Here is a 26,534-nt window from a genome sequence, read left to right on the forward strand (position 1 = left end):
TTCCTGTAATCCTCCGCTAGCAAACAATTGCTGCATTGGAACTCCGGATTGTCAATATTGACCTGGACAAGAGCACACAGATTCTACAGTGCTGGAAACAATTGTTATTTTGGAATTTGCTCAAATTTGGCCCTAAATCATTGTGCATTGAGTTACAGGGATAGTACACTTTTATTGGAAGGGACGGAAAGACACAGTTACCGACATCAGAATGTTTGATTAGCATTTTCACCATAAACAACACAAAAGTCACTGTAACATACAGCTATTAATGCTCCGAATGTTTAAGTAGATCTACTCCCTCTTGTGCTTGACTTGGGCAGGAGCTCACCGGAGTTGAGTTCCGACCCCTCAAATGTTCTACTGCTTGAGCTCCTGCACCTCATATAGAATATTACCTCAAAAGTTAATTAACAAACACCATATCCTAAAACGGGACAGGTCAAAATAAAACAAACAATATTGAATTGACATTTAGGCTACACACATGCAGGAATTTCACCCCATGGCCTAAATTGTCATGATCAGTTGTTTCAAGTTTGTGTCTGTCCATTTGTGATGAGCTGATCATAGTGAAAAAATAAAATACTTCTGTTTATCCCAGTTGGGTTAACATATTGATTCTCATTGCAAATAACCTTTGGCAGCTGATACTCAAATAGGTAGCCAAATAGATTAGTCACCGGAATCAGGACTAATAAAGCTAACACAAAGTCCTGTTTTACAAACGGTAGGCCTACCAGATGGATGGGCATTCATAAAATTCCATTGCAGATTGGCACTGTAGGCTACACCCCAGTAAGCACGGTTCAATGCTTTTTTTGGTCCTGTCCGGACTAGGCGCCTATTTTTGGTGTGGTCCACAGGCCTTGATTTCCCAGACGACGGATGTTGAATTTTGGTTCAGTCCGGAACAAATCTGAACCAATCATAGACGTCTATGTTTTGTTCAGATTTGGTCCGGTTTGGACAGGCAGTGATTTGGTCCAAACTTAGACATCTTTTAATTACGTCTTTTGAACTTTAATTCCGATCAGAAAATGAACCTGATTTAAATGTCAGGAAAATATGTTATTTTAGACTTATTTTCAGCGTCTTTTGCTTACCGGGACTATTCTAGTTTCGGGGTATAGAGCCCCACAGCGGAGGTGTCATAATACCCATAAAACCTAGCAGTCAAACAGGGAATGGTTCCAATAATTTTTCCACCATTCAATTTTTCCATAGGGAATTTTAGAAACACTTCAAATAAGACTGTGTTTTTTGTGTAAATGTAAATCTGTCTCAGACAAGGTGTCTTTTATCGACATATTCGGCTATATTTACTCTCACATTCAAAAATAATAATTAGCATCAAAGTAGACATCATGCAAGACTACAATTCCCTGCAAGCTCTTCCATTTCATCTCTAACTGATACCTTTGCCTACAGTTATTGTGCATGTTTTAAATTGACACGACAGTTCACCGAAAATGTAAAATGGCGCCAACGGATAGGGCTGCCGTGCTTCAAGCTCTTAGGAAACTCTGCAGTATTTTGTTTTTTAGTATTTATTTCTTACATTATTACATACAGCCAGTGGCGATGCGTCATTTTGAGTCCCACATTCTTTGCAAAAAAATATATATGTATATATACACTAGCGTTTGAAGTTTGGGGTCACTTAGAAATATCCTTGTTTTTGAAAGAGTAGCTCATTTTTTGTCCATTAAAATAATGTAGAATTGATCAGAAATACAGTGTAGACATTGTTAATGTTGTAAATAACTATTGTAGCTGAAAACGGCAGATTTTTTAAAATGGAATATCTACATAGGCGTACAGAGGCCCATTATCAGCAACCATCACTCCTGTGTTCCAATGGCACATTGTGTTAGCTAATCGAAGTTTATCATTTTAAAAGGCTTATTGATCATTAGAAAATTATTTAGCAATTATGTTAGCACAGCTGAAAACAGTTGTTCTGATTAAAGAAGCAATAAAACTGGCCTTCTTTAGACTAGTTGAGTATCTGGAGCATCAGTATTTGTGGGTTCAATTACAGCCTCAAAATTGCCAGAAACAAATGACTTTCTTCTGAAACTTGTCAGTCTATTCTTGTTCTGAGAAATGAAGGCTATTCCATGTGAGAAATTGCCAAGAAACTGAAGATCTCGTACAACGCTGTGTACTACTTCCGTCACAGAACTACGCAATCTGGCTCTAACCAGAGAAAGAGGAGTGGGAGGACCGGTGCACAACTGAGCAAGAGGACAAGTACATTCAAGTGTTAAGTTTGAGAAAGAGACACCTCACAAGTCCTCAACTGGCAGCTTCATTAAATAGTACTTGCAAAACACCAGTCTCAACGTCAACAGCGAAGAGGCAACTCTGGGATGCTGGCCTAGGCAGAGTTGCAAAGAAAAAGCCATATCTCAGACTGGCCAATAAAAAGAAAAGATTAAGATGGGCAAAAGAACACATACACTGGACCGAGGAACTGCCTAGAAGGCCAGCATCCTGGAGTTGCCTCTTCACTGTTGATGTTGAGGCTACTGTTTTGCGGGAACTATTTAATAAAGCTGCCAGTTGAGGACTTGTGAGGCGTCTGTTTCAACAATAGACATAAACAGTGTTCTTAAACTAATAACACACAAATTGTTGTATTTTTCTTTTCTATATTGAATACATAATTTATACATTCTCAGTGTAGGTTTGAAAAAGTATGTGAACCCCCTAGGCTAATGACTTCTCCAAAAGCTAATTGGACTCAGGAATCAGCTAACCTGGAGTCCAATCAATGAGAAAATGTTGTAGATGTTGGTTAGACCTGCCCTGCCTTAAAAAAAGTTTGCTATTCACAAGAAGCATTGCCTAATGTGAACCATGCCTCAAACAAAAGAGATTTCAGAAGACCTAAGATTAAGAATTTTTGACTTAAAGCTGGAAAGGGTTACAAAAGTATCTCTAAAAGCCATGATGTTCATCAGTCCACGGTAAGACAAATTGTATATAAATGGAGAAAGTTTCAGCCCTGTTGCTATCTCCCTAGGACTGGCTGTCCTGCAAAGATGACTGCAAGAGCACAGCGTGGAATGCTCACTGAGGTTAAGAAGAATTCTAGAGTGTCAGCTAAAGACTTACGGAAATCTCTGTTACATGCTAACATCTCTGTTGACGAGTCTACGATACGTAAAACACTAAACAAGAATGGTGTTCATGGGAGGACACCACGGAAGAAGCCACTGCTGTCCAAAAAAAACATTGCTGCATGTCTGAAGTTGGGGCACTCTGTTCACAATGTTTACATCAGCATACCTCTTGCCCACACAACGCCATTCATGTGGTCTGTGGTTGTGAGGCCATTTGGACGTACTGCCAAAATCTTTCAAATGACATTGGAGGTGGCTTATGATAGAGAAATTAATATTAAATTCTCTGACCACAGCTCTGGTGGACATTCCTGGAGTCAGCATGCCAATTGCACGCTCCCTCAAAACTTGAAACATCTGTGGCATTGTGTCGTGTGACAAAAGTGCCCTTTTATTGTCCCCAGCACAAGGTGCACCTGTGTAATGATCATGCTGTTTAATCAGCTTCTTGATATGCCACACCTGTCAGGTGGATGGATTACCTTGGCAAAGGAGAAATGCTCCCTAACAGGGATGTAAACACATTTATACATTAAACATTTTTTAGAAATAAGCTTTTTGTGCATCTGGAAAATTTCTGGGATCTTTTACTTCAGTCATACTTTTGACCAGAGCCCTCTGGGTAAAATGGGGAATAGGGGGTATTTGGGATGCACACTATGTCAATTACAAAAAAAGAGGTCAATCAGATCAAACCACCCAGTAAGTATGCATACAGCATTCTCACTGTGAATTCATACAAATTGATTTCCCCAGCAAGGCCAATATTATTTGTTCTGCATGCCACTAAACATTGGGCGATTTATCATCCACACATCCCAGGCCAGGGCGAGGGGTTTTGTGTATAGGTACTCTTGGACCTCAGGACTAGTGGGTTTGATGCCCGGCCAGGGGCAATATGGCCGCTTTGCCAGGAGTCCAAGCTGTTAACGCTTGTCTGAGTTACCGTAAATCCTTCTTCCTGTACCACTAAGAAGCTCAGAAAGCTACAGCCCTGCTAATCGCCACCCTGAGGTCCTTTACAGGTAGCCCAGCCACTGAGACTTACTTACAGACCCAATTATGATCTCCCTACTCCATGTGTAAGAGGGAGCATTGCAACGACACACAGAGCTCTCAGTGGATTGTTTTCTTATTATCCATAGGTGATACAAGGAGCAGCATCTTTGCCTCATGGAATAATGAGAAGAAAAAAAAGAATTCGAAAAGCTTCTCTCTTCTTAGTTAATCAACAACCTGATCAACTCTTTGCGAAGGAGATGTGTTGCGCTGCATGAGGCAAATTGTGGTCACACCAGATACTGACTGGTTTTCTGATCCACACCCCTACCCTTTTTTTTAAAAGAATCTATGACCAACAGATGCAAATCTGTTTTCCCAGTCATGTGAAATCCATAGAGTAGTGCCTAATGAATTTATTAAATTGACAGATTTCCTTATATGAACTGTAATCTAGTAAAATCTTAGACATAAACATCACAAATGGTCCTTTTGTTCGATTAATTCCGTCGATATATATCCAAAATTTGATCCAGAAAAACACCGGTTTGATTCAGAAAAACACCGGTTCCAACTTGCGCAACGTGACTACAAAATATCTCAAAAGTTACCTGTAAACTTTGCCAAAACATTTCAAACTACTTTTGAAATACAACTTTAGCTATTTTTTTTACGTAAATAATCGATAAAATTGAAGACGGGATGATCTGTGTTCAATACAGGAGGAAAACAAACTGTAGCTAGCTTTCTGGTCACGCACCTATCTAACAGTACACTTGAAGTGACCCTCGTTCTGAACAGGGCTACTTCTTCATTACACAAAGGAAAAAAACATTTCTAAAGACTGGTGACATCCAGTGGAAGTGGTAGGAACTGCAAGAAGGTCCCTTAAAAATCTGGATTCCCAATGAAGATTCATTGAAAAGAGTGACCTCAATTTTTTTTTATCTGAATGGTTTGTCCTAAGGGTTTCGCCTGCTAAATACGTTCTGTTATACTCACAGACATGATTCAAACAGTTTTAGAAACTTCAGAGTGTTTTATACCCAACTCTACTAATAATATGCATATCTTATCTTCTGGGGATGAGTAGCAGGCAGTTGAATTTGGGCATGCATTTCATCCAGACGTGAAAGTACTGCCCCCCTGTCACCAAGAAGTTTTAATTGCTTAGGGTCGTGTATAAAAATACCTTGTGTGTGTGTGTGTGTGTGTGTGTGTGTGTGTGTGTGTGTGTGTGTGTGTGTGTGTGTGTGTGTGTGTGTGTGTGTGTGTGTGTGTGTGTGTGTGTGTGTGTGTCACAGCCACCAGTTGAACACTTATGGGAGATTCTGGAGCAGTGCCTGAGACAGCATTTTCCACCACCATCAACAAAAACAAATTATGGAATTTCTCGTGGAAGAATTCCAGATACTTGTAGAATCTATTCCAAGGCGCATTGAAGCTATTCTGGCACCTCGTGGTGGCCCAGCGCCCCAATAAGTCACTTGTTGGTGTTAACTTTATTTTGGCAGTTAGCTGTACATATCTTGAAGCTGTCTTCCATTGGATTGAAGACTAGCCATGTAACCAATGACTATTTAAGGGGCATGTCACTCAGAAATCCTGTCTCAGTTCTAGTAGCTGCTTTGTTCAATCACTTGATCGCTATTTGATTCCTCTCCCTTGCAAGTGCTTCTGATTTGCTGCTCATGTACCCAAGTGTTTTCTTTGGCAGACTCATACCATGGTCTTTATAGCATTCCTGGGTTCAAACATTTTGTCAATTAGGCCTGTCCTCTTGTTTGTTTGACTTATTTACTTTGACATAAAGGCTTTTGAATAACATGTTAGCCTTCCATGTTTAATGTTCAACTCTGGTTTTGCTTTGAAATATCATACTTTGAACGTGACATGTACGGTGCATTTGGAAAGTATTCAGACCCCTTCCCCCTTTTCATTTTTTAAAACATTACAGCCTTATTGTAAAATGGATTCAATCAAAACATTCCTCATCAATCTACACACAATACCCCATTATTACAAAGTGTAAACAGTTCTGTACATAAGTATTCAGACCCTTTGCTATGAGATTCGAAATTGAGCTCAGGTGCAAATCGTTTACATCGATCATCCTTGAGATGTTTCTACAACTTGATTGGAGTCCACCTGTGGTAAATTCAATTGATTGGACATGATTTGGAAAGGCACACACCTGTCAATGTAAGGTCCCACAGTTGAAAGTGCATGTCAGATCAAAAACCAAGACATGAGGTCAAAGGAATTGTCCGTAGAGCTCCGAGACAGAATTGTGTCGAGGTACAGATCTCGGGAAGGGTACCAAAAAATGTCTGCAGCATTCAAGATCCCCCAAGGAACACAGTGGCCTCCATCATTCTAAAATGGAAGAAGTTTTGAACCACCAAGAGTCTTCCTAGAGCTGGCCACCCGTCCAAATTGAGAAATAGGGGGAGAAGGGCCTTGTTCAGGGAGGTGACCAAGAACCCGATGGTCACTCTGACAGAGCTCCAGAGTTCCTCTGTGGAGATGGGAGAACCTTTCAGAAGGACAATCATCTCTGCAGCACTCCACCAATCAGACCTTTATGGTAGAGTGGCCAGACAGAAGCCCCTCCTCAGTAAAAAGGCACATGACAGCCCACGGAGTTGGCCAAAGACACCTACAGGACGCTCAGACCACGAGAAACACGATTCTCTGGCACCCCAGAGATGAGTCTTCAGTATAGACTTAAAGGTCGAGACTGAGTCTGTGTCTCTCACATGGATAGGCAGACCATTCCATAAAAATTAAGCTCTATAAGAGAAAGCCCTGCCTCCAGCTGTTTGCTTACAAATTCTAGCGACAAAAAGGAGGCCGGCGTCTTGTGACCGTAGCATACGTGGGGGTATGTACGGCAGGACCAAATCATAGAGATAGGTAGGAGCAAGCCCATGTAATGCTTTGTAGGTTAGCAGTAAAACCTATAGTGTGTAGATTGATGAGGGGGAAAAAAACAATGTAATACAATTTAGAATAAGGCTGTAACGTAACTCAATGTGGAAAAAGTCAGGGGGTCTGAATACTTTCCGAATACTTAAAAAAACGTTTTTAATGTAACCTTTATTTAACTAGGAAAGTCAGTTAAGAACACATTCTTATTTCCAATGACGGCCTAGGAACAGTGGGTTAACTGCCTTGTTCTGGGGCAGAACGACAGATCTTTACCTTGTCAGCTTGGGGATTCAATCTAGCAACCTTCCGGTTATTGGCCCAACGGTTTAACCACTAGGCTACCTGCCACCCCTCTTAGTGCCAGCATCAATTTGTGGTGGTAAATAGACGGCTACGAAAAATATAGATGAAAACTCTCTTGGTAGATAGTGTGGTCTTCAGTTTATCATGAGGTACTCTACCTCAGGCGAGCAATACCTTGAGACCTCCTTAATATTAGACATTGCAGACCAGCTGTTATTGACAAATAGACACACAACCCCACACTTCGTCTTAACAGATGTATCTGTTCTGTCCTGCCGATGCACAGAAAAACCAGCCAACTGAATATTATCCATGTCATCGCTAAGTCACGACTCGGTGAAACATAAAGATATTACAGTTTTTAATGTCCCGTTGGTAGGATAGTCTCCAGCGGAGACCATGCAGTTTATTTTCCAGTGATTGCATGTTGGCCAATAGAAAGGATGGTAGACACACAAAATAGCACAGATGGTTAGGAACCTGTAAAACGGCAGCCATTATCACAATTAGCCAACTTTCCTTGAATTGGATATCTAAGCACATCAATGCTGTGTGTAACTAACTGTCCTAACTGCACAGTGAGTCCTTTCGCTCGCTGCCACACCAACCTACGACTGCAGGATTGCAGTGTATACTTAACAGTCGGTGCATAAGAGAAAGATGTACATCACAAATAGCACCCTATCCCTCCGGCTGCGTTTACACAGGCAGCCTATTTCTGATATTTTTCACAGGTCAGCTGTGAAAAAGATCTGATGTGATTGGTCAAAAGACCAATTTAGTGGGAAAAAATATCTGCCTGTGTAAACGCAACCTAAGCAGTGCACAATTTATTTATATTTTTATGACTGGATGTGTATTTTTTTGTTGGGGGGGTACAATATTTAAATTCATATAAATGAATATTCCGTTCATAAACTCAGCAAAAAAAGAAACTTCTCTTTTTCAGGACCCTGTTTTTCAAAGATAATTCATAAAAATCCAAATAACTTCACAGATCTTCATTGTAAAGGGTTTAAACACTCTTTCCCATGCTGTTCAATGAACCATATACAATTAATGAACATCTGTGGAACGGTCGTTAAGACACTAACAGCTTACAGACGGTAGGCAATTAAGGACGCAGTTATGAAAACTTAGGACACGAAAGAGGCCTTTCTACTGACTCTGAAAAACACCAAAAGAAAGATGCCCAGGGTCCCTGCTCATCTGTGTGAACTTGCCTTAGGCATGCTGCAAGGAGGCTTGAGGACTGCAGATGTGGCCAGGGCAATAAATTGCAATGTCCGCACTGTGAGACTCCTAAGACAGCACTACAGGGAGACAGGACGGACAGCTGATCGTCCTCGCAGTGACAGACCACGTGTAACATCACCTGCACAAGATCGGTACATCTGAACATCACACCTGGGGCCAGGTACAGGATGGCAAAACCAACTGCCCGAGTTCCACCAGGAACGCACAATCCCGTTATCAGCGCTCAGACTGTCCGCAATAGGTTGAGAGGGGCTAGGCTGAGGGCTTGTAAGCCTGTTGTAAGGCAGGTCCTCACCAGACATCACCGGCAACAACGTCGCCTATGGGCACAAACCCACCGTCGTTGGACCAGACAGGACTGGCAAGAAGTGCTCTTCACTGACGTGTCGCGGTTTTGTCTCACCAGGGGTGATGATCGGATTTGCGTTTATCGTTGAAGGAATGAGCGTTACACCGAGGCCTGTACTCTGGAGCGGGATTGATTTGGAAGTGGAGGATCCGTCATGGTCTGGGGCGGTGTGCCACAGCACCATCGGACTGAGCTTGTTGTCATTGCAGGCCTTCTCAACGCTGTGCGTTACAGGGAAGACATCCTCCTCCCTCATGTGGTACCCTTCCTGCAGGCTCATCCTGACATCACCCTCCAGCATGACAATGTCACCAGCCATACTGCTCGTTCTGTGCGTGATTTCCTGCAAGACAGGTATGTCAGTGTTCTGCCATGGCCAGCAAAGAGCCCAGATCTCAATCCCATTGAGCACGTCTGGGACCTGTTGGATCGGAGGGTGAGGGCGAGGGCCATTCCCCCCAAAAATGTCCGGGAACTTGCAGGTGTCTTGGTGGAAGAGTGAGGTAGCATCTCACAGCAAGAACTGGCAAATCTGGTGCAGTCCACGAGGAGGAGATGCACTGCGGTACTTAATGCAGCTGGTGGCCACACCAGATACTGATTGTTACTTTTGATTTTGACCCCCCTTTGTTCAGGGACACATTATTCCATTTCTGTTAGTCACATGTCTGTGGAACTTGTTCATTTTATGTCTCAGATGTTGATGTCTATTTATGTTCATACAAATGTTTACACATGTTAAGTTTGCAGTTGACAGGAAGAGGACGTTTCTTTTTTGCTGAGTTTATATATTCAATTAATTATTTCACTGTACCTGTGAGCTGCCGCTCGTAAGAAGAAAACATGAAATACAAATAAACATTACAAAAGGTACATAACTACAAAGTATAAAATTTAATAAAAATAAACATTACTAAAGGTACATAACTAAAAAAGTATTGACCATTGTATCATATTTTAAAGTTGAAGTAATAATAAATTAAATATATACAGGAGAAGAAAACAAAAAAGAAGTAGGCCTTCACCCTCAACCTTCCATCCCATTCCCCCAACCCCACGCAGCCAACATGTCCCCACCCCCATTCTCAGAAACCATGTTTTCCCCCCTTCCCATCCCCCTAGCAACTAAAATTGCTTGTTAGTCACCCCTCACCCCACTACTTTTGACCAGAGCCATATGGGTTTTCCTATGTTCTCTGAACTACACAGGGAATGGGGTGCCATCTGGGACAGACCCAAAAAGGGAAGACCACCAGCAGTCGCCACCCGTCGGGCACTGGGCAGGAACTGGGGCTCATCTTTGTTGAACATGGCTCTGGTACCTGCTTGCTTAGTCATCTCCCACTGGGCAGCCTGGACTGCCGGAGACTAAATTTAGCAACAAACTGAAAAACAAAAACCCTTCATTCTTAAAAAGTGTTCTGCTTAGTTTTCTATTGAGACGGGCGGGTTTAAGACTAGAGGAGGTGAGGTGAGACGTTGTGGGACTCTGCACTCTGCTGCTTGAGTGGTGATTTGATTTGCACACGGTGGTGGACTGGTGATGGTGTAGATGTTTTTTCTCACAGCATTCACCTGTAAACACATGTTTATACTGCAGACAGTTGCCCTCTGGTGCAGCTCCTCTCCTAAGCATAGTTTCTCAGCTCTGATGGGATATTTAAAATTGAGTTTGGCCTGGGAGCTTGTTCCAATCCAAGGTGAGTAGGTAGCCTGCCTACGTACACTACCTCATGGGTGATGGCTGGTGTGTTCTCTTCACTCACTGACATTAGTCTAAGTGCAGTGGTGTCAGTTAACTCACCACTGGCACCAGCAGCACCAGGACTGCTTAATGCCAGAAGTAGCGAGCTGTCGTTGAATTCTTAACAAGCAAGACATAGAGAAACAAGCCCTTTATTCAGCAGAGGAGAGCGTAGAAAAAAAGCGGATAACTTAGCAAGGTTACCACAGAGTGTACGTTAAATCCCACGTAGGAAAATGGAGGGATAAAAGAGATGGAGAGAGATGGAGGGTGGGGGAGCGAAGTGAACTTGCAATTGCATTCCAAAAGTGGATAAAAAACAGTTGGGATGTTGCTGACTGTCATTTTTTTTCTTGCGTTCAAAATGCAGGCCGGGATATAAAACAAAGCCATGGTTGTCATGCTAAAGGATCCTGCTGCTGAAGAGGTGTCAAATTATTGTACCTCAGCTGGATACGTGGGTGTTGGAAGCCAGGGGGTGAAGACGGTGCCAAACCCAGTAGACTTTGGCACATCTGTCCCCTAACCGCTGGCACGGATGAACCTTGCTCGCTGTGAGGCTTCAGATCATCGATAGGCCTCTGGCAAATTGGCAACCCTACACACTACTACAAGAAACCATGCAAACCATGCAATAATATGACTGCCACGGACTCCCAACACTTAACCTATCATGAGGAGCCTATGCAACCTATCATTGGATTGAGAAAACAACAAGTAAACATGACAACAACACCTGTCAAGTCCTGTCGTAGGCCTATCTCCACCCAATCCCATTATAACTGACACCAACACTGACATACACTTCTTCTATGGTACAAAGAGGTCAGCGCTAAACTAAAGAGGGGCACGTCCAAACAGTATTGAGATGGAACGCAAGGTTTCAGTTTTCAGGATTACATCAATAAAATAATAGTGAGGCAAAGTGCTAGGCTGTTTTACCAGAGCGTGTGTTTGCCTGCTTTTGCACATTGCTTGAGCTTGAGACAGCTCTGAACTGAATGAAAGCTAATGGCTAGACTGGAGCTGTCCTGAGGAATACCTTTGAGTAAGCGAGCATTGTCTTAGTAGGGCCTACATTTGTATTAAGTACATTGTCAAAGTACATTGCACTAAGTACATTTAAAGTGTGTGACAAAACTGGCAAGACCATTGATAACCTTGAGTGTAAACCCAGCCAAAAAAACAGACAATGTTCTTTATTTCACAATATGCTGAATAATAATTTGTTGTTTTGCTGAAAAAGCAGTACTATGATAATTTTTCCAACTTTGCTCTAGTCAAAAGCAACTGTTTCTTTCTGTAGTTCAACTTTCCATTACCAGAACACCAATATCGGACGATTTGTCCATGGTGGCGGCTCCGGCGCGGGACGTGGACCCCACTCAATTAATGTCTTAGTCCAATCTCCTCGCGTCCCTGGATAGTCCACCCTCGCCGCCGACCATGGCCTAGTAGTCCTCACCCAGAAACCCACTGGACTGAGGGGCTGATCGGGACTGAGGGGCAGCTCGGGACTGAGGCAGCTCGGGACTGTGGGGAAGCTCAGGAGTGAGAGGAAGCTCAGGCATGTAGATAAATCTACCAGATCCTGGCTGGCTGGTGGTTTCGGCAGATCCTGGCTGACTGGCAGATCCCGGCTGACTGGCAGATCCTGGCTGACTGGCGGATCTGGCAGATCCTGGCTGACTGCCGGATCCTGGCCGACTGGCAGATCCTGGCCGACTGGCAGTTCTGGCAGATCCTGGCTGACTGGCGGATCTGGAAGAGTCTGGTTGACTAGCAGATCTGGAAGAGTCTGGTTGACTAGCAGATCTGGAAGAGTCTGGCTGACTGGCGGATCCTGGCAGACTGAAAGATCTGGCTGCTCCATGCTGACTGGCGGCTCTGGCTGCTCCACGCTGACTGGCGGCTCTGGCTGCTCCATGTAGGCTGACAGCTCTGGCGGCTCCGTGCAGACTGGCAGCTCCTTGCAGACTGGCAGCTCCTTACAGACTGGCAGCTCCTTGCAGACTGGCAGCTCCTTGCAGACTGGCAGCTCCGTGCAGACTGGCAGCTCCTTGCAGACTGGCAGCTCCTTGCAGACTGGCAGCTCCTTGCAGACTGACAGCTCCTTGCAGACTGACAGCTCTGGCTGCTCCATGCAGACTGACATCTCTGGCTGCTTCATGCAGACTGACAGCTCTGACTGCTCCATGCAGACTGACAGCTCTGACTGCTCCATGCAGACTGACAGCTCTGACTGCTCCATGCAGACTGACAGCTCTGGCTGCTTCATGCAAACTGACAGCTCTGGCTGCTCCATGCAGACTGGCAGCTCTGGCTGCGCTGAACAGGCGGGAGACTCCGGCAGAGCTGTAGAGGAGGAAGGCTCTGGCTGCGCTGAACAGGTGGGAGACTCCTGCAGCGCTGTGTCGGAGGAAGGCTCTGACTGCGCTGAACAGGCGGGAGACTCCGGCAGTGCTGGAGATGAGGAAAGCTCTAACAGCGCTAGATAGGCGGGAGACTCCGGCAGCACAGGAGAGGAGAAAGGCTCCGACAGCGCTGGAGAGGCGAGGCGCACTGTAGGCCTGCTGCGTGGTGCTGGTACTGGTGGTACTGGACCGAGGACACGCACAGGAAGCCTGGTGCGGGGAGCTGCTACCGGAGGGCTGGGGTGTGGAGGTGGTACTGGATAGACCGGACCGTGCAGGCGCACTGGAGCTCTTGAGCACCGAGCCTGCCCAACCTTACCTGGCTCGATGCCCACTCTAGCCCGGCTGATCCGACGGGCTATGCACCCGCACTGGGGACACCGTGCGCACCACTGCATAACACGGTGCCTGCCCGGTCTCTCTAGCCCCCCGGTAAGCACAGGGAGTTTGCGCAGGTCGCCTACCTGGCGTAGCCACACTCCCTGTGAGCCCCCCCCCCAATAATTTTTTGGGGCTGACTCCCGGGCTGCCATCCGCTCTGCCGTGCTAGCTCCTCATAATGCCGCCTCTCTGCTTTTGCTGCCTCCAGCTCGGCTTTGGGGCGACAATAATCTCCAGGCTGATCCCAGGGTCCTTTACCGTCCAGTTCCTCCTCCCATGTCCATTTCTCCAGGTGGTGCAACCTCTCCCACTGTAGCTGCTGCTGCTCCTGCTGCTGCTGCCTCTGTTGCCTCTTCTCCTGTTTCACCTTTGGGCGGCTACACTCCCCTGGTTTAGCCCAGGGTCCTCTCCCGTCGAGGATCTCCTCCCATGTCCAGAAATCCTTCTTACGCATCTCCTCTTTGGGCTGCTCCTGCCTGTTGACACGCTGCTTGGTCCGTTTGTGGTGGGTGATTCTGTAACGGTTTTCTAGGTGTGAAGGAGAGTCGGACCAAAATGCAGCGTGTAGATTGCGATCCATGTTTAATCAAACAAACGTAACACGAATACACACAAAACACTACAAAACAATAAACGTAACGAAAACCGAAACAGCCTATACTTGTGTCAACTAACACAGCGACAGGAACAAAGACACTAAGGACAATCACCCACACCAAACTCAAAGAATATGGCTGCCTAAATACGGTTCCCAATCAGAGACAATGATAAACACCTGCCTCTGATTGAGAACCACTTCAGACAGCCATAGACTTATCTAGAACACCCCACTAGCTACAATCCCCCATATATACACACCACATACAAAAACCCATGCCACACCCTGGCCTGACCAAATAAATAAAGATAAACACAAAATACTTCGACCAGGGCGTGACATATACAGTGGGGCAAAAAAGTATTTAGTCAGCCACCAATTGTGCAAGTTCTCCCACTTAAAATGATGAGAGAGACCTGTAATTTTCATCATAGGTACTTCAACTATGACAGACAAAATGAGAAAAAAAATCCAGAAAATCACACTGTAGGATTTGTTATGAATTTATTTGCAAATTATGGTGGAAAATAAGTATTTGGTCACCTACAAACAAGTAAGATTTCTGGCTCTCACAGACCTCTTTAAGAGGCTCCTCTGTCCTCCACTCGTTACTTGTATTCATGGCACCTGTTTGAACTTGTTATCAGTATAAAAGCCACCTGTCCACAACCTCAAACAGTCACACTCCAAACTCCACTATGGCCAAGACCAAAAAGCTGTCAAAGGACACCAGAAACAAAATTGTAGACCTGCACCAGGCTGGGAAGATTGAATCTGCAATAGGTAAGCAGCTTGGTTTGAAGAAATCAACTGTGGGAGCAATTATTAGGAAATGGAAGACATACAAGACCACTGATAATCTCCCTCGATCTGGGGCTCCACGCAAGATCTCACCCCGTGGTGTCAAAATTATCACAAGAACGGTGAGCAAAAATCCCAGAACCACATTGGGGACCTAGTGAATGACCTGCAGAGAGCTGGGACCAAAGTAACAAAGCCTACCATCAGTAACACACTACGTCGCCAGGGACTCATCCTGCAGTGCCAGACGTGTCCCCCTGCTTAAGCCAGTACATGTCCAGGCCCGTCTGAAGTTTGGTAGAGAGCATTTGGATGATCCAGAAGAAGATTGGGAGAATGTCATATGGTCAAATGAAACCGTGTTTGGAGGACAAAGAATGCTGAGTTGCATCCAAAAAACACCATACCTGCTGTGAAGCATGGGGTTGGAAACATCATGCTTTGGGGCTGTTTTTATCCAAAGGGACCAGGACGACTGATCCATGTAAAGGAAAGAATGAATGGGGCCATGTATCGTGAGATTTTGAGTGAAAACCTCCTTCCATCAGCAAGGGCATTGAAGATGAAACGTGGCTGGGTCTTTCAGCATGACAATGATCCCAAACACACCACCCGGGCAACGAAGGAGTGGCTTCGTAAGAAGCATTTCAAGGTCCTGGAGTGGCCTAGCCAGTCTCCAGATCTCAACCCCATAGAAAATTTTTGGAGGGAGTTGAAAGTCCGTGTTGCCCAGCAACAGCCCCAAAGCATCACTGCTCTACAGGAGATCTGCATGGAGATATGGCCCAAAATACCAGCAACAGTGTGTGAAAACCTTGTGAAGACTTACAGAAAACGTTTGACCTCTGTCATTGCCAACAAAGGGTATATAACAAAGTATTGAGATAAACTTTTGTTATTGACCAAATACTTATTTTCCACCCTAATTTGCAAATAAATTCATTAAAAATCCTACAATGTGATTTTCTGGATTTTTTTTCTTCTCATTTTGTCTGTCATAGTTGAAGTGTACCTATGATGAAAATTACAGGCCTCTCTCATCTTTTTAAGTGGGAGAACTTGCACAATTGGTGGCTGACTAAATACTTTTATGCCCCACTGTATTTAAATCTTTATATATAAATCCATATATTTTATATCTATATATCTATATATATCTATATATTTATATATATATATCTATCTATATATATATATATATATATATATATATATCTATCTATCATATATATATATATATATATATATATATATATACATGAATGCTTTCAATTCATCTCTAGAGTGAATGATCTATATATCATTCACTCTAGAGATGAATTGAAAGCATTCATGTTTCATACACGGAACCCTTTTCAACACTGACTTCCATTTCAATGCGAGACCTTTATTATTTCTTTAAATTGTGAAATAAATTATTGACATGCTATTTCTTAGGATCATTAACGTGTGAATAAAGGAAAATCATTTTCAATATCTTCATTTTTGAAAATAATTTCCTGTCTTTGACATCACCTCTCCACCTACATGTAGGCAAATGACCCCAATCAGACCAAACACATCTCTTACTGTGAGCTATTGTAGATCCATTCTCCATCCACTCTTAATCCACTCTCCAATTCATGGCTTAATTGTAAAATTGATGTTGGTCAGCAATATTACTTTACGTTTGTTCAACGATGGTTAGACAGGTTCAACTATGTTTGTCTAAATTACCCTGGACCATTTTAGTGCTATGTCGAAATACGAATATGACGTTAAATTTAAATAACATTTACAATGCTTAGAATCTCCATTGAAATATCTTTATAGCCCAGGACTAGGCATAATATGTGTCCAGGAAACAGTAATTTAGCAGACACTCTTATCCAGAGCGACTTACAGGAGCAACATCATTTTAAATTGTTTTGTCTTTGATATCTCCTCTCCATCTACACATAAGCAAAGGTCCCCATTCAGACAAGACAAGTCTCTTATTGTCAGCTATAGTAGATCCACTCGCCATCCACTCTTTTCATGGCTTGATAAAACAATTGAGGATCAAGCTCGGACAGAAATTACAGTGAAATTCTAAAGCATTGAGGTGTTGGCATGTCCCTCGATCTGGCCCTATGTGACTGTTAGTGCTGTTGAAGGTTTCTGCTGGTTGATTTATTAGGTAAAGTTAACAGTACAGTGAGGCTCCAGACTCCAGAACGACGAGCGGCATGCTCTGGTAGACAGGCTGCCGGCCCGGCAGACCTGGTTTCAAGTACTAGGTGAAATATTTGAATGTTTGCTGTTGCCTGCCTGCAGTGCCAGGTGGACAGGGTTTACAGTTTTGACGCTATTCTATTGGTTCCATTGTGCCGGGAAAGCTCAATCAAGCATCGATAAAGTATTTCAAAGTATTTCAAATAGTATTTGAACCCAGGGCTGCTGCTCCAGTGTAGGGCTGCTGTGCCAGGCCAATGAGCTCAGTGTCCAGACATCCAGGATGGAGAAAGGATAGAGAGAGAAAGGGAAACGGACAGAGCCAAAGGGCATGCCAGTGCCACCTGCACATCACAGCACAGGAGTCTTTTGAGAAAAGTCTCTGGCTCTTTGGTTCTTTGGCTTTTCCAGGCATCGCCGGGGCTGGGCGGTTGGTTGGGTAACGGTCTTCATTCCACCATGCAAGGCGGGCCGGTGGGTAGGACAGGGAAACTGAGCAGAAGCAGATCTGCTTGCCCTGCCTGACTGAGGTTCCTGGGCCAAGTTAAGCACGGAAATATTTATTTCCTGTTCATTCAAGAGTCTGGCAGTCACCTGTAGAGTTACCCTCTCTCTGTTCATCCTGATCCTGAGTTACCGGCCAGGCAGGCGGCCACCCGGTTTAACCGTGTCAGTCAGCCACAGGATTAGGCTATGTATGGTCAACTGGGTTCGTGACTAGGTTAAACCATGTAGGTCAGCAATATTACTTTACGTTTATTCATTGAAGGTTTAACAGGTTCAACTATATTTGTCTGAATGACCCTTGACCATTTTAATGCTATGTTGCTTACAAATATGATGTACAATTTCAATAAAATGTACAATGCTCAGTCTCCATTGAAATAGCTTCATAGCCCAGGACTAGGCATAATAGTTAACCAGGCAAGTCAGTTAAGAACAAATTCTTATTTTACAATGACGGACTACCCCGGCAAAACCCTCCCCTAACCCAGACAACGCTGGGCCAATTGTGCGCCACACCCTATGGGACTCCCAATCACAGCCGGTTGTCATACATCCCGGGATTGAACCAGGGTATGTGTTGACACTTCTAGCACTGAGATGCAGTGCCTTAGACCGCTGTGCCACACAGGAGTCCCAAGTTGTTTCTACAACTTGATTGGAGTCCACCTGTGGTAAATGCAATTGATTGGACATGATTTGGAAAGGTACACACCTGTCCTTATAAGGTCCCACCGTTGACAGTGCATGTCTCCAGGACAGGACTGTGTCGAGGCACAGATCCAGGGAAGGCTACCAAAAAAATTCTGCAGCATTGAAGTTCCCCAAATGGAAGAAGTTTGGAACCACATAGAATCTTCCTAGAACTGGCCAACCAGAAAAATAGAGCAGTCGGGGGAGAAGGGCATTGGTCAGGGAGGTGACAGAGCTCCAGAGTTCCTCTGTGCAGATGGGAGAACCTTCCAGGAGGACAGCCATCTCTGTAGCACTCCACCAATCAGACCTTTATGGTAGAGTGGCCAGATGGAAGCCACTCCTCAGTAAAATGCACATGACAGCCCGCTTGGAGTTTGCCAAAAGGCACCTAAAGCACTCAGACCATGAGAAACAAGATTCTCTGGTCTGATGAAACCAAGATACTGTGGAGATGTTTTTCAGAGACAGGGATTGGGAGAATAGTCAGGATCGAGCAAAAGTTGAACAGATCAAAGTACAGAGATCCTTGATGAAAACCTGTTCCAGAGGGCTCAGGACCTCAGACTGGGGTGAAGGTTCACCTTCCAAAAGGACAACGAACCTAAGCACACAGCCAAGACAACGCAGCAGTGGCTTTGGGACAAGTCTCTGTCCTTGAGTGCCACAGCCAGAGCCCGGACTTGAACCCATCGAACATCTCTGGAGAGACCTTAAAATAGCAGTGAAGCGAGGCTCCCCTTCTAACCTGACAGAGCTTGAGAGGATCTGCAGAGAAGAATGTGAGAAACTCCACAAATACAGGTGTGCCGAGCTTGTAGTGTCATACCCAAGAAGACTCTAGGCTGTACTCACTGCTAAAGGTGATTCAACAAATTACTGAGTAAAGGGTCTGAAAACATATGTAAATGCGATATTTCAGTTGTATATTTTTTAGACATTTGTAAAAAATTCTAAAAAACTGTTTTGGCTTCATCATTATGGGGTAGGTTGTGTAGATTGATGAGGGGAACAAACTATTTAATCCGTTTTAGAATAAGTCTGTAACGTAACAAAATGTGGAAAAAGTCAAGGGGTCTGAATACTTTCCGAATGCACTGTATATAGTATATGTGTCCAGGAACAGTTACATTTTAGCAGACACTCTTATCCAGGGCGATTTATAGGCGTAAGTGCCTTGCTCAAGGGCACATCAACAGATTTTTCACCTAGTCTGCTCGGGGATTCGAACCAGCTACCATTTCATTGAGAGCTCTTTAGTTATGGATACTATATCAGCTGTTGCCTAAACAAGGAATCGTTCACTTTGCAGGGTGGTTTTGTTGGCCAGAGAAAACCTTCCCTTAACTGTGCTGCAGATGTAGAGTTGCTGAGGGACGCTGAGAGGGTAAACGCCCTAAGCTTGTCTCAGAGAGCCAGGTCTGTGCTGGGGGACACAGGATGGATTTCTGCTTGTGCAGGGCTGCTGGGCTGGTGATTGTGTTTGGCGTGCAGCATAGTAGCTCTCCTGGCATGGGCTCTGCTTAGCTATGCACATAGTGCCCATGATCTCTTAAATTACAGCAAGTAGGATAAAAGATCTACGGGGTTGAAAGTTCTAACTCCTGTACTAACATCTACTGGGATGTTGGTTGTGATTCAGAGGTAGTTTCAGGGCCCATATTCAAAAAGTGTCTCTGAGTGTGTGCTGATCTAGGATCAGATCCCCTCTGTCCATGTAATCTTATTGATTATGATCTAAAAGGCAAAACTGATCCAATGTCAGCACTTTGAGACTTGTGAATATGTCCCTAGATCTTGAATATGTACAGTATTAAGGTTGTGTTGACCTTTAGTATTAATTAGATATGACTCTATTACATATTGGGTAGATGTTGGGTCAACATTAAGTTTTCCTCTAAATTACCTAAAATGCCATGAGTCGTCAGCAGCTTTGACAGGGATTTTAAAAACATATTTGTCATTCATTTTGAAGCGTGACAGTTCACCTCAAATTTGTCTGAACTGAAGCAGTCCAGGCAGTACGCACGGACATGGCTGTGTTTTCTGTGTTCGACAGCCAAACAAAACTGAAAAAAAACCTCCAATAATAATAATGCAAATATATGGAGTACTTAGTTGTTATGGCACCAGTACGTGGAGAGCCAAATGGGCATCAACAGAGGGGCCAAGAGAGGGAGTCTCAGTTTCTCCTGCAGAGAGAAATGTCCACAACTAAGTGTTTTTGTCAACAGACAAAAATATACTGTGTGAGCGGACTGAGCTGCAGCACTACTGGATGGATGGACGGCTGGCTGACTGTTCATAGGCCAGGACACACAAATCTCCTCTTCAGCTCCTGTGAAACACAGAGCGCCTAGCACCCGCATCCTACCCTCCTTTACATCCCTCCACCTCTCCCTCCATTTGTCCCTCCCTCTGGAACAGGAAACGACAGAGTGGCTGGTCTTAATTAGCTTGGCAGTTATGAATAACATCCTCAGTGGATTAAGGAGATTGTTGTTGTAGGTTTGTGCAGGGGGCAGTGAAACGGTGAAACAGTGAAACCCAACGGTTCTGATTCAGTTTTTGTATAATGGCACACACACACACACACACACACACACTTTGACTGTGTATCCAGCGTCACGGAACTGTTGGAACTTTTTGAACCCACCCAGGCAGGATTAAGATCACACAAGGGGACTATTTAATCAAACCCGGGAACTGGGAGCTTTGGGATACTGAAAAACATGTTTGAAGTAAGGTTAGTAGACTACCTGTTGGTTACACACATAATTAATTAACATTGTCTAAAGAATGTGGCCTCACACAATGTAATTTTGTTCACCTGTAAACTCAAATCCTCATGCAATCTACCTGGCTGTCTCCATGCATTGAACATATAAAACTGCTTTCATCATCAAGTTTAAGAACATTGAAATCTCACATCTTCAATCAATTTCACCAGTATTTATTTTGTTGTGTCAGTGGAATTTGATCAGACACATTCACTGGTTGGTAAAAGGTTGACTTTTCCTACACTCCTCCCGCGGCGGCAGTTGGCTCGATTGGGATTCAGAAATGTTTCAAATCCAAGATAAACTGGAGTCTTGTGTTAAATGTTTTTCCAAATGATACAAAATCTATTTTTAGAGGAACTTTGGATCTTCGAGTTGGGATTTCAGACCTCTGTGACTTCTACCAAGTCCCCACCCATCACGCTGTTTCATTCTTGATTATAGAATGTGTTACATTCTTGACTTTCTGAGTATGTGAATCTTATCTGGGCTATCTAGAAAAGACTACACAAGTCATATCACAAGGCTTATAATAATGTTATGCCTCTCTTTGACTGACTCCAAATGGCTTTGAGCCAGGACCATTATAAGATGATAACAACAGGTTATAAGGGGGTCATAAAAGCCCATGACAAGTCTTATGTATATACATAATGCATTATATCTACAGGCTTTAAGTGGAATGTTACCAAACTGTCTATATACAGAAATATTTAGGACACGGAGAGCCTAAACATCTCTTGTAGTTTGGTGCCAAACAAGTTCATTGACAAGGCTAAAAGGTGACAATCAAATGCTCTGCATGCTGAGATGAAGGTCTTGTGTCTGAAAGCTGCCTGGAACATTATAATATTACATTTGTTTTGATCTAAGTGTGCAGAGACTCTTCTAGAATTTAATTGGGTTATGACATGTCTATTGAATTCTGTGGCTCAGTTGGTAGGGCATGGATAGTGGGTTCAATTCTTGGGACCACCCATACGTAAAATGTATGCATGCATGACTGTAAGTTGCTTTGGCTAAAAGCCTCTGCCTAATGTCATATATTTAAGTGAGAAGTGCCCAAAACAAAGTCAAGGCAAACCATGCCAATGTATCCTCCTAACACCGGCTTCAAGGGCATTATCACTTCTATACATCTGGTTACTAAGAGTATTAAAATAATGATTTACATATTTTCATTAACTTAATTTTTTATCAATTTATTCACAGTATTTCATCTTTCCACAAGATATAGTCCCAACACAAATCTAGGGTTACTATCCAAGCCGGCTGGTTGTTCATTCTATCAGTTCGGTTGCCAGAGACACGACCCAGTCGTTAAGTCTTTTTGTTCTGTATCTATGGACGCGACCCAGTCGTTTGTTCTAAATGTTCTATTGCCATACTGGCTGGCAGCGTTCTTATCCCTTGCTTGCTAGCAAGCCAACTACGGCTAACTTACAGTAACGTCAAACAGTGCAGACAGAATAACAACAAAGTAGCTTCATTTGCATTTGTTTAAGCTGTTTTCCAGAGACATTTATTTGGATGCATCCATAACAATGAGCTAATGATGCACGATTTCACCCTAGCATAGAAAATGTTTTCTCTCATCTGGACACTGTTATTCAGAGGAGTTGGCCAACAACACAGCTAACACAATCATTTCAAACTCAAGGTGTAAAGACTGCAAACTAGCTGCACTTCATTTGTTTTTTACCTGTTTTTTTGTTATTGACATGTATTTGTATATATCCATAGAAATTATACTGATTCATGATTTAGACTGGCTGAGAAAAGCTGCCTGCCTGTCTGTCATCCCAACTCCCGACCCCTCCCTACAAGTTCATTGAATTTCAATGCTGAAACAATGTTGCAAATGTCAGAGAGACAGACAGCAGTCTACGCTAACCTTGCGGTTTATACAGATCTCCGCTATTGAAAACCAATTGCTAGTCTAAAAGCTTTTTACACTGGAGATCAAGTTGATAAATTGTCTGGCTGGGCTGATGAAACAGTGGATTGTGCAGTGAGATGGAAGAGAATAAATAGGGATTTCAACATCATAGCTTTAGCCGGTGGTAACTTGTGGAATAGACATGCGGTTTTAACCAATCAGCATCCAGGATTAGACTCACCTGTTGTATAATATATTATATATTACAGTGTATATATTATTGACTCTATATAGAGGCCTAGTTCTGTAAGTTTCCAAAAGTTAATACCATTGCAAAATCTTTATCTAGCCTTGAGAGTTTATAAACATTGATCCAAAAATATATATATTATTAGCTATTCACACCATTTCTGCATAGTACTGTAGGCCTGGTATTTCATTTTTACATTAACTCATTTTGAAAACATGTGATCGTTGATAATTGCAGTCTCCGCTTTGATCATCTTTCAGAGGGCACGACTGTTATGCTTGAGGCACTTACTATGATTCTTGGCCGGCCACATATTTTCTGTGTAAATGACATACAAAGAAAGCTTAAGAGGTGTTTCTCAAGGGCTCAAAAAAAATGTTCGCTTACACTCCATTGGCAAGTCGGCTATGGAAAACCTGAACTATAAACTTCAAGCACTGTATTCTGTGTGGTTTGAGGCTGAGGTCTGAGGTGGGCAGGGGATCCATTGCTTGGTTTCTGCTGCAGCGGCATCCCAGAAAGGCAAGGGTTGCATCCCAGAAAGGCAAGGCAATGGCACCCTATTCCCTGTATAGTGTGCACTACTTTTGACCATAGCCCATTTGGGACACAGACCAGGTCTAGTTGAAGGTCAGGTAGTAGGAGGCAACAATCTGGCACATCAAACCACTATCACTGTGGCAACATATAGGGTCCTCACCACCACAGAGTTAAAAAGCCTGTCATGCCCCAAGGACCAGCCAGACAGTGGTCAGAAATATATTTTTATGAACTTCCTCCTCGCTCTCTCTCTCTTTTGCTCAATCTCTCTCTCTCTCTCTCTCTCTCTCTCTAAAGAAATGGCTGCATACATTCTGCCTGGAAATGCAGCAGCCAGCAGATCACATTGGTCATGGACATTTCAGTGTGAGATAATGTCTGAAAAGAACCTTAGTGACCTCTTAACTTTATTTATAATGTATCCTTCAGAACGATCTGACCAGCTTGTACATAATGTTAATAATGTTCCAATGTACGCCTGTGTCAAACAATATTTGAAATGTTTAATGTAACAATGTTTATAATAACAGCTTTCCTTTGTCGCTTATGGTCTGTGAAATGTGAAGTGCTTAATGGCCTGCGCTCCACGAATACTTACAGGCGACCATATGGTGGATAACACTGCCATCTTCAGATGGGGGTGCAGTTTCATCAGTGTTATGACATTGAAAATGTACATTGGAAATGTAATTATAAAGAACTTTTAACTATGGCAATATCCATCTGGGCAGAAATCCAGAAATTCCGGACAGAATTCAACATACTATATTTTGACTGTCGATTACGCCAACGGATGTTGCAGGCTCCACTGGGCTCTTTCTTTGTGGCGGGGTGCGTTTGTTTTTTTCAAGACTGACCAATCACCATCTAGTTTCTTGGGGTCTAACGTCCAATACCTCTCCTCTTTGTTGCCTGATATACGGTCGCGGACTTTGCCGCGGACAGACAGCAACAACGAAAAGGGTCCGGGTTTTTATCTAATATCGTTCTTTAAATAGTTTGAATATGTATGTACTTGTTCGGTTTCAATATACCATCACAGTGCAGCTGTCGTTTAATCAAACAATCTCAGCCGGGACACGCGATGGAGAGTGAATATTTCTAAGATAAAAAATAATAATATGTACGTTAAGTTGAATCGGATAGCTAGCTCATGATAGCTGAATAATCGTTGCTGGGCACCAGTCTTTTCGTTTCCCAACACTTCCAACTCTGCACGTTCCCTTGTTGTTACGACCGAGCTTGCTAACTGCTCAATTTAAGAATTTACCTAGCTAATTTACACCCGCCTACTGTTTTTATCTACGAGAAAGGAAACGGGCATGGCGGAATTTCTCGAAAATCCGTCAGTTCTCACGAAGGATAAACTCAAAAGTGAGCTCACGGCCAACAATGTGCCGCTTCCCGTCTCCGAGCAGAAGAAACATGTATATGTTCAATTGTACTTGAAGAACTTGACCGTTCTGAACCAGAAAAGTCCACTTACAGACATGTTCTCCAGTGATGAAGAACTACCTACCCCTATAGTCTCCAACAAGAGTCTTTCTGGAAGAGTAAGTTATGAATATGTTATTATTGGTCATTACAGTGCTATTAATTGATTTTTGTAACGCATGAAATTACTAGGTACCTGTGTTAAATGATTGTTGCCTTTCCATTAGCCCATTAATCTGACCGAGAGCAACCTTTCCATATAACGTGAATGTTATTCATTTAAATATCACCCTTCCTGTTTCTTTCCCTCTTAAAACGTCTTAAGGATCTGACCCTTTTTTGCCTAAAAGGACATACCAAAATCTAACTGCCTGTAGCTCAGGACCTGAAGCAAGGATATGCATATTCTTGATACCATTAGAAAGGAAACACTTTGAAGTTTGTGGAAATTTGAAATTAATGTCGAGAATATAACACATTAGATCATTTTTGACATGCAAGAGAAAAGCCATAATGTATTATTCCAGCCCAGGCGCAATTTAGATTTTGGGCACTAGATGGTAGCAGTGTATGTGCAAAGTTTTAGACTGATCTAATGAACCATTGCATATCTGTTCAAAATGTTGTATCAAGACTGCCCAAATGTGCCTAATTGGTTTATTAATACATTTTCAAGTTCATAATTGTGCACTCTCCTCAAACAATAGCATGGTATTATATCACTGTAATAGCTACTGTAAATTGGACAGTGCAGTTAGATTAACAAGAATTTAAGGATTCTGCCCATATCAGATATGTCTATGTCCTGGTTTTGTTTTTGTTACTTACAACCTCATGCTAATCACATTTGCCTACGTTAGCTCAACCGTCCCGTGGGGGGGGGGACACCGTTCCCATAGAGGCCTCTTAAACCATATTCACACGGGACTAGTATTATGAGAGAACGTTGGTTATTATGGTATTATTACTCCAGAATGTCTTATTCCAGAGAACCTTTCGAACGGGATTAGTTTTTTTCCAAACTGTCCCCTGGAATTCTTACTTTAAAAAAAATATATATAAATGGACAGTTATGATGGAAGCCTACAGGGATTTATTCTAGGCATGAAGATATTTCAACATGTCCAGCTGATAGTGCCACACTGATAACTCGAGCTTGGTTTCTAAACCATACCAAACCATCTTTGGTATAGTGTCATAATAATCAATCCGCAGTACGTCCTAAATGCCTCCCAGCCTTTGGATGTGAGCTAAACAGTTCATTTGAGATGTGTTTTAAGGCCATGGATGAGAAAGTTAACTTCTCATTTCCAAATGTTTAGATCAGTTGTGTGCTGCTTTGCAATGTATTAG

At 43.1% G+C, this 26,534-nt stretch overlaps 1 protein-coding gene across 2 annotated transcripts in view; it reads left to right on the plus strand.

Annotated features, from left to right (window-relative positions):
* Positions 1-26,534, plus strand: part of LOC112252699 (lamina-associated polypeptide 2, isoforms beta/gamma) — a 104,946-nt gene that overhangs the window by 72,499 nt on the left and 5,913 nt on the right. Inside the window, exon 1 of one of the 2 annotated variants that reach the window (XM_024424171.2) lies at positions 24,652-25,300. The exons of the other annotated variant lie outside the window; for it this stretch is intronic. Coding sequence (XP_024279939.1) covers positions 25,070-25,300 — 231 coding nt within the window. The 5' untranslated portion in view covers positions 24,652-25,069. Of the gene's footprint in view, positions 1-24,651; positions 25,301-26,534 lie in introns of those variants that run through there. 2 annotated transcript variants of the gene reach the window in all.

Source organism: Oncorhynchus tshawytscha, linkage group LG06, assembly GCF_018296145.1.
Source record: "Oncorhynchus tshawytscha isolate Ot180627B linkage group LG06, Otsh_v2.0, whole genome shotgun sequence".
NCBI lineage: Eukaryota > Metazoa > Chordata > Actinopteri > Salmoniformes > Salmonidae > Oncorhynchus > Oncorhynchus tshawytscha.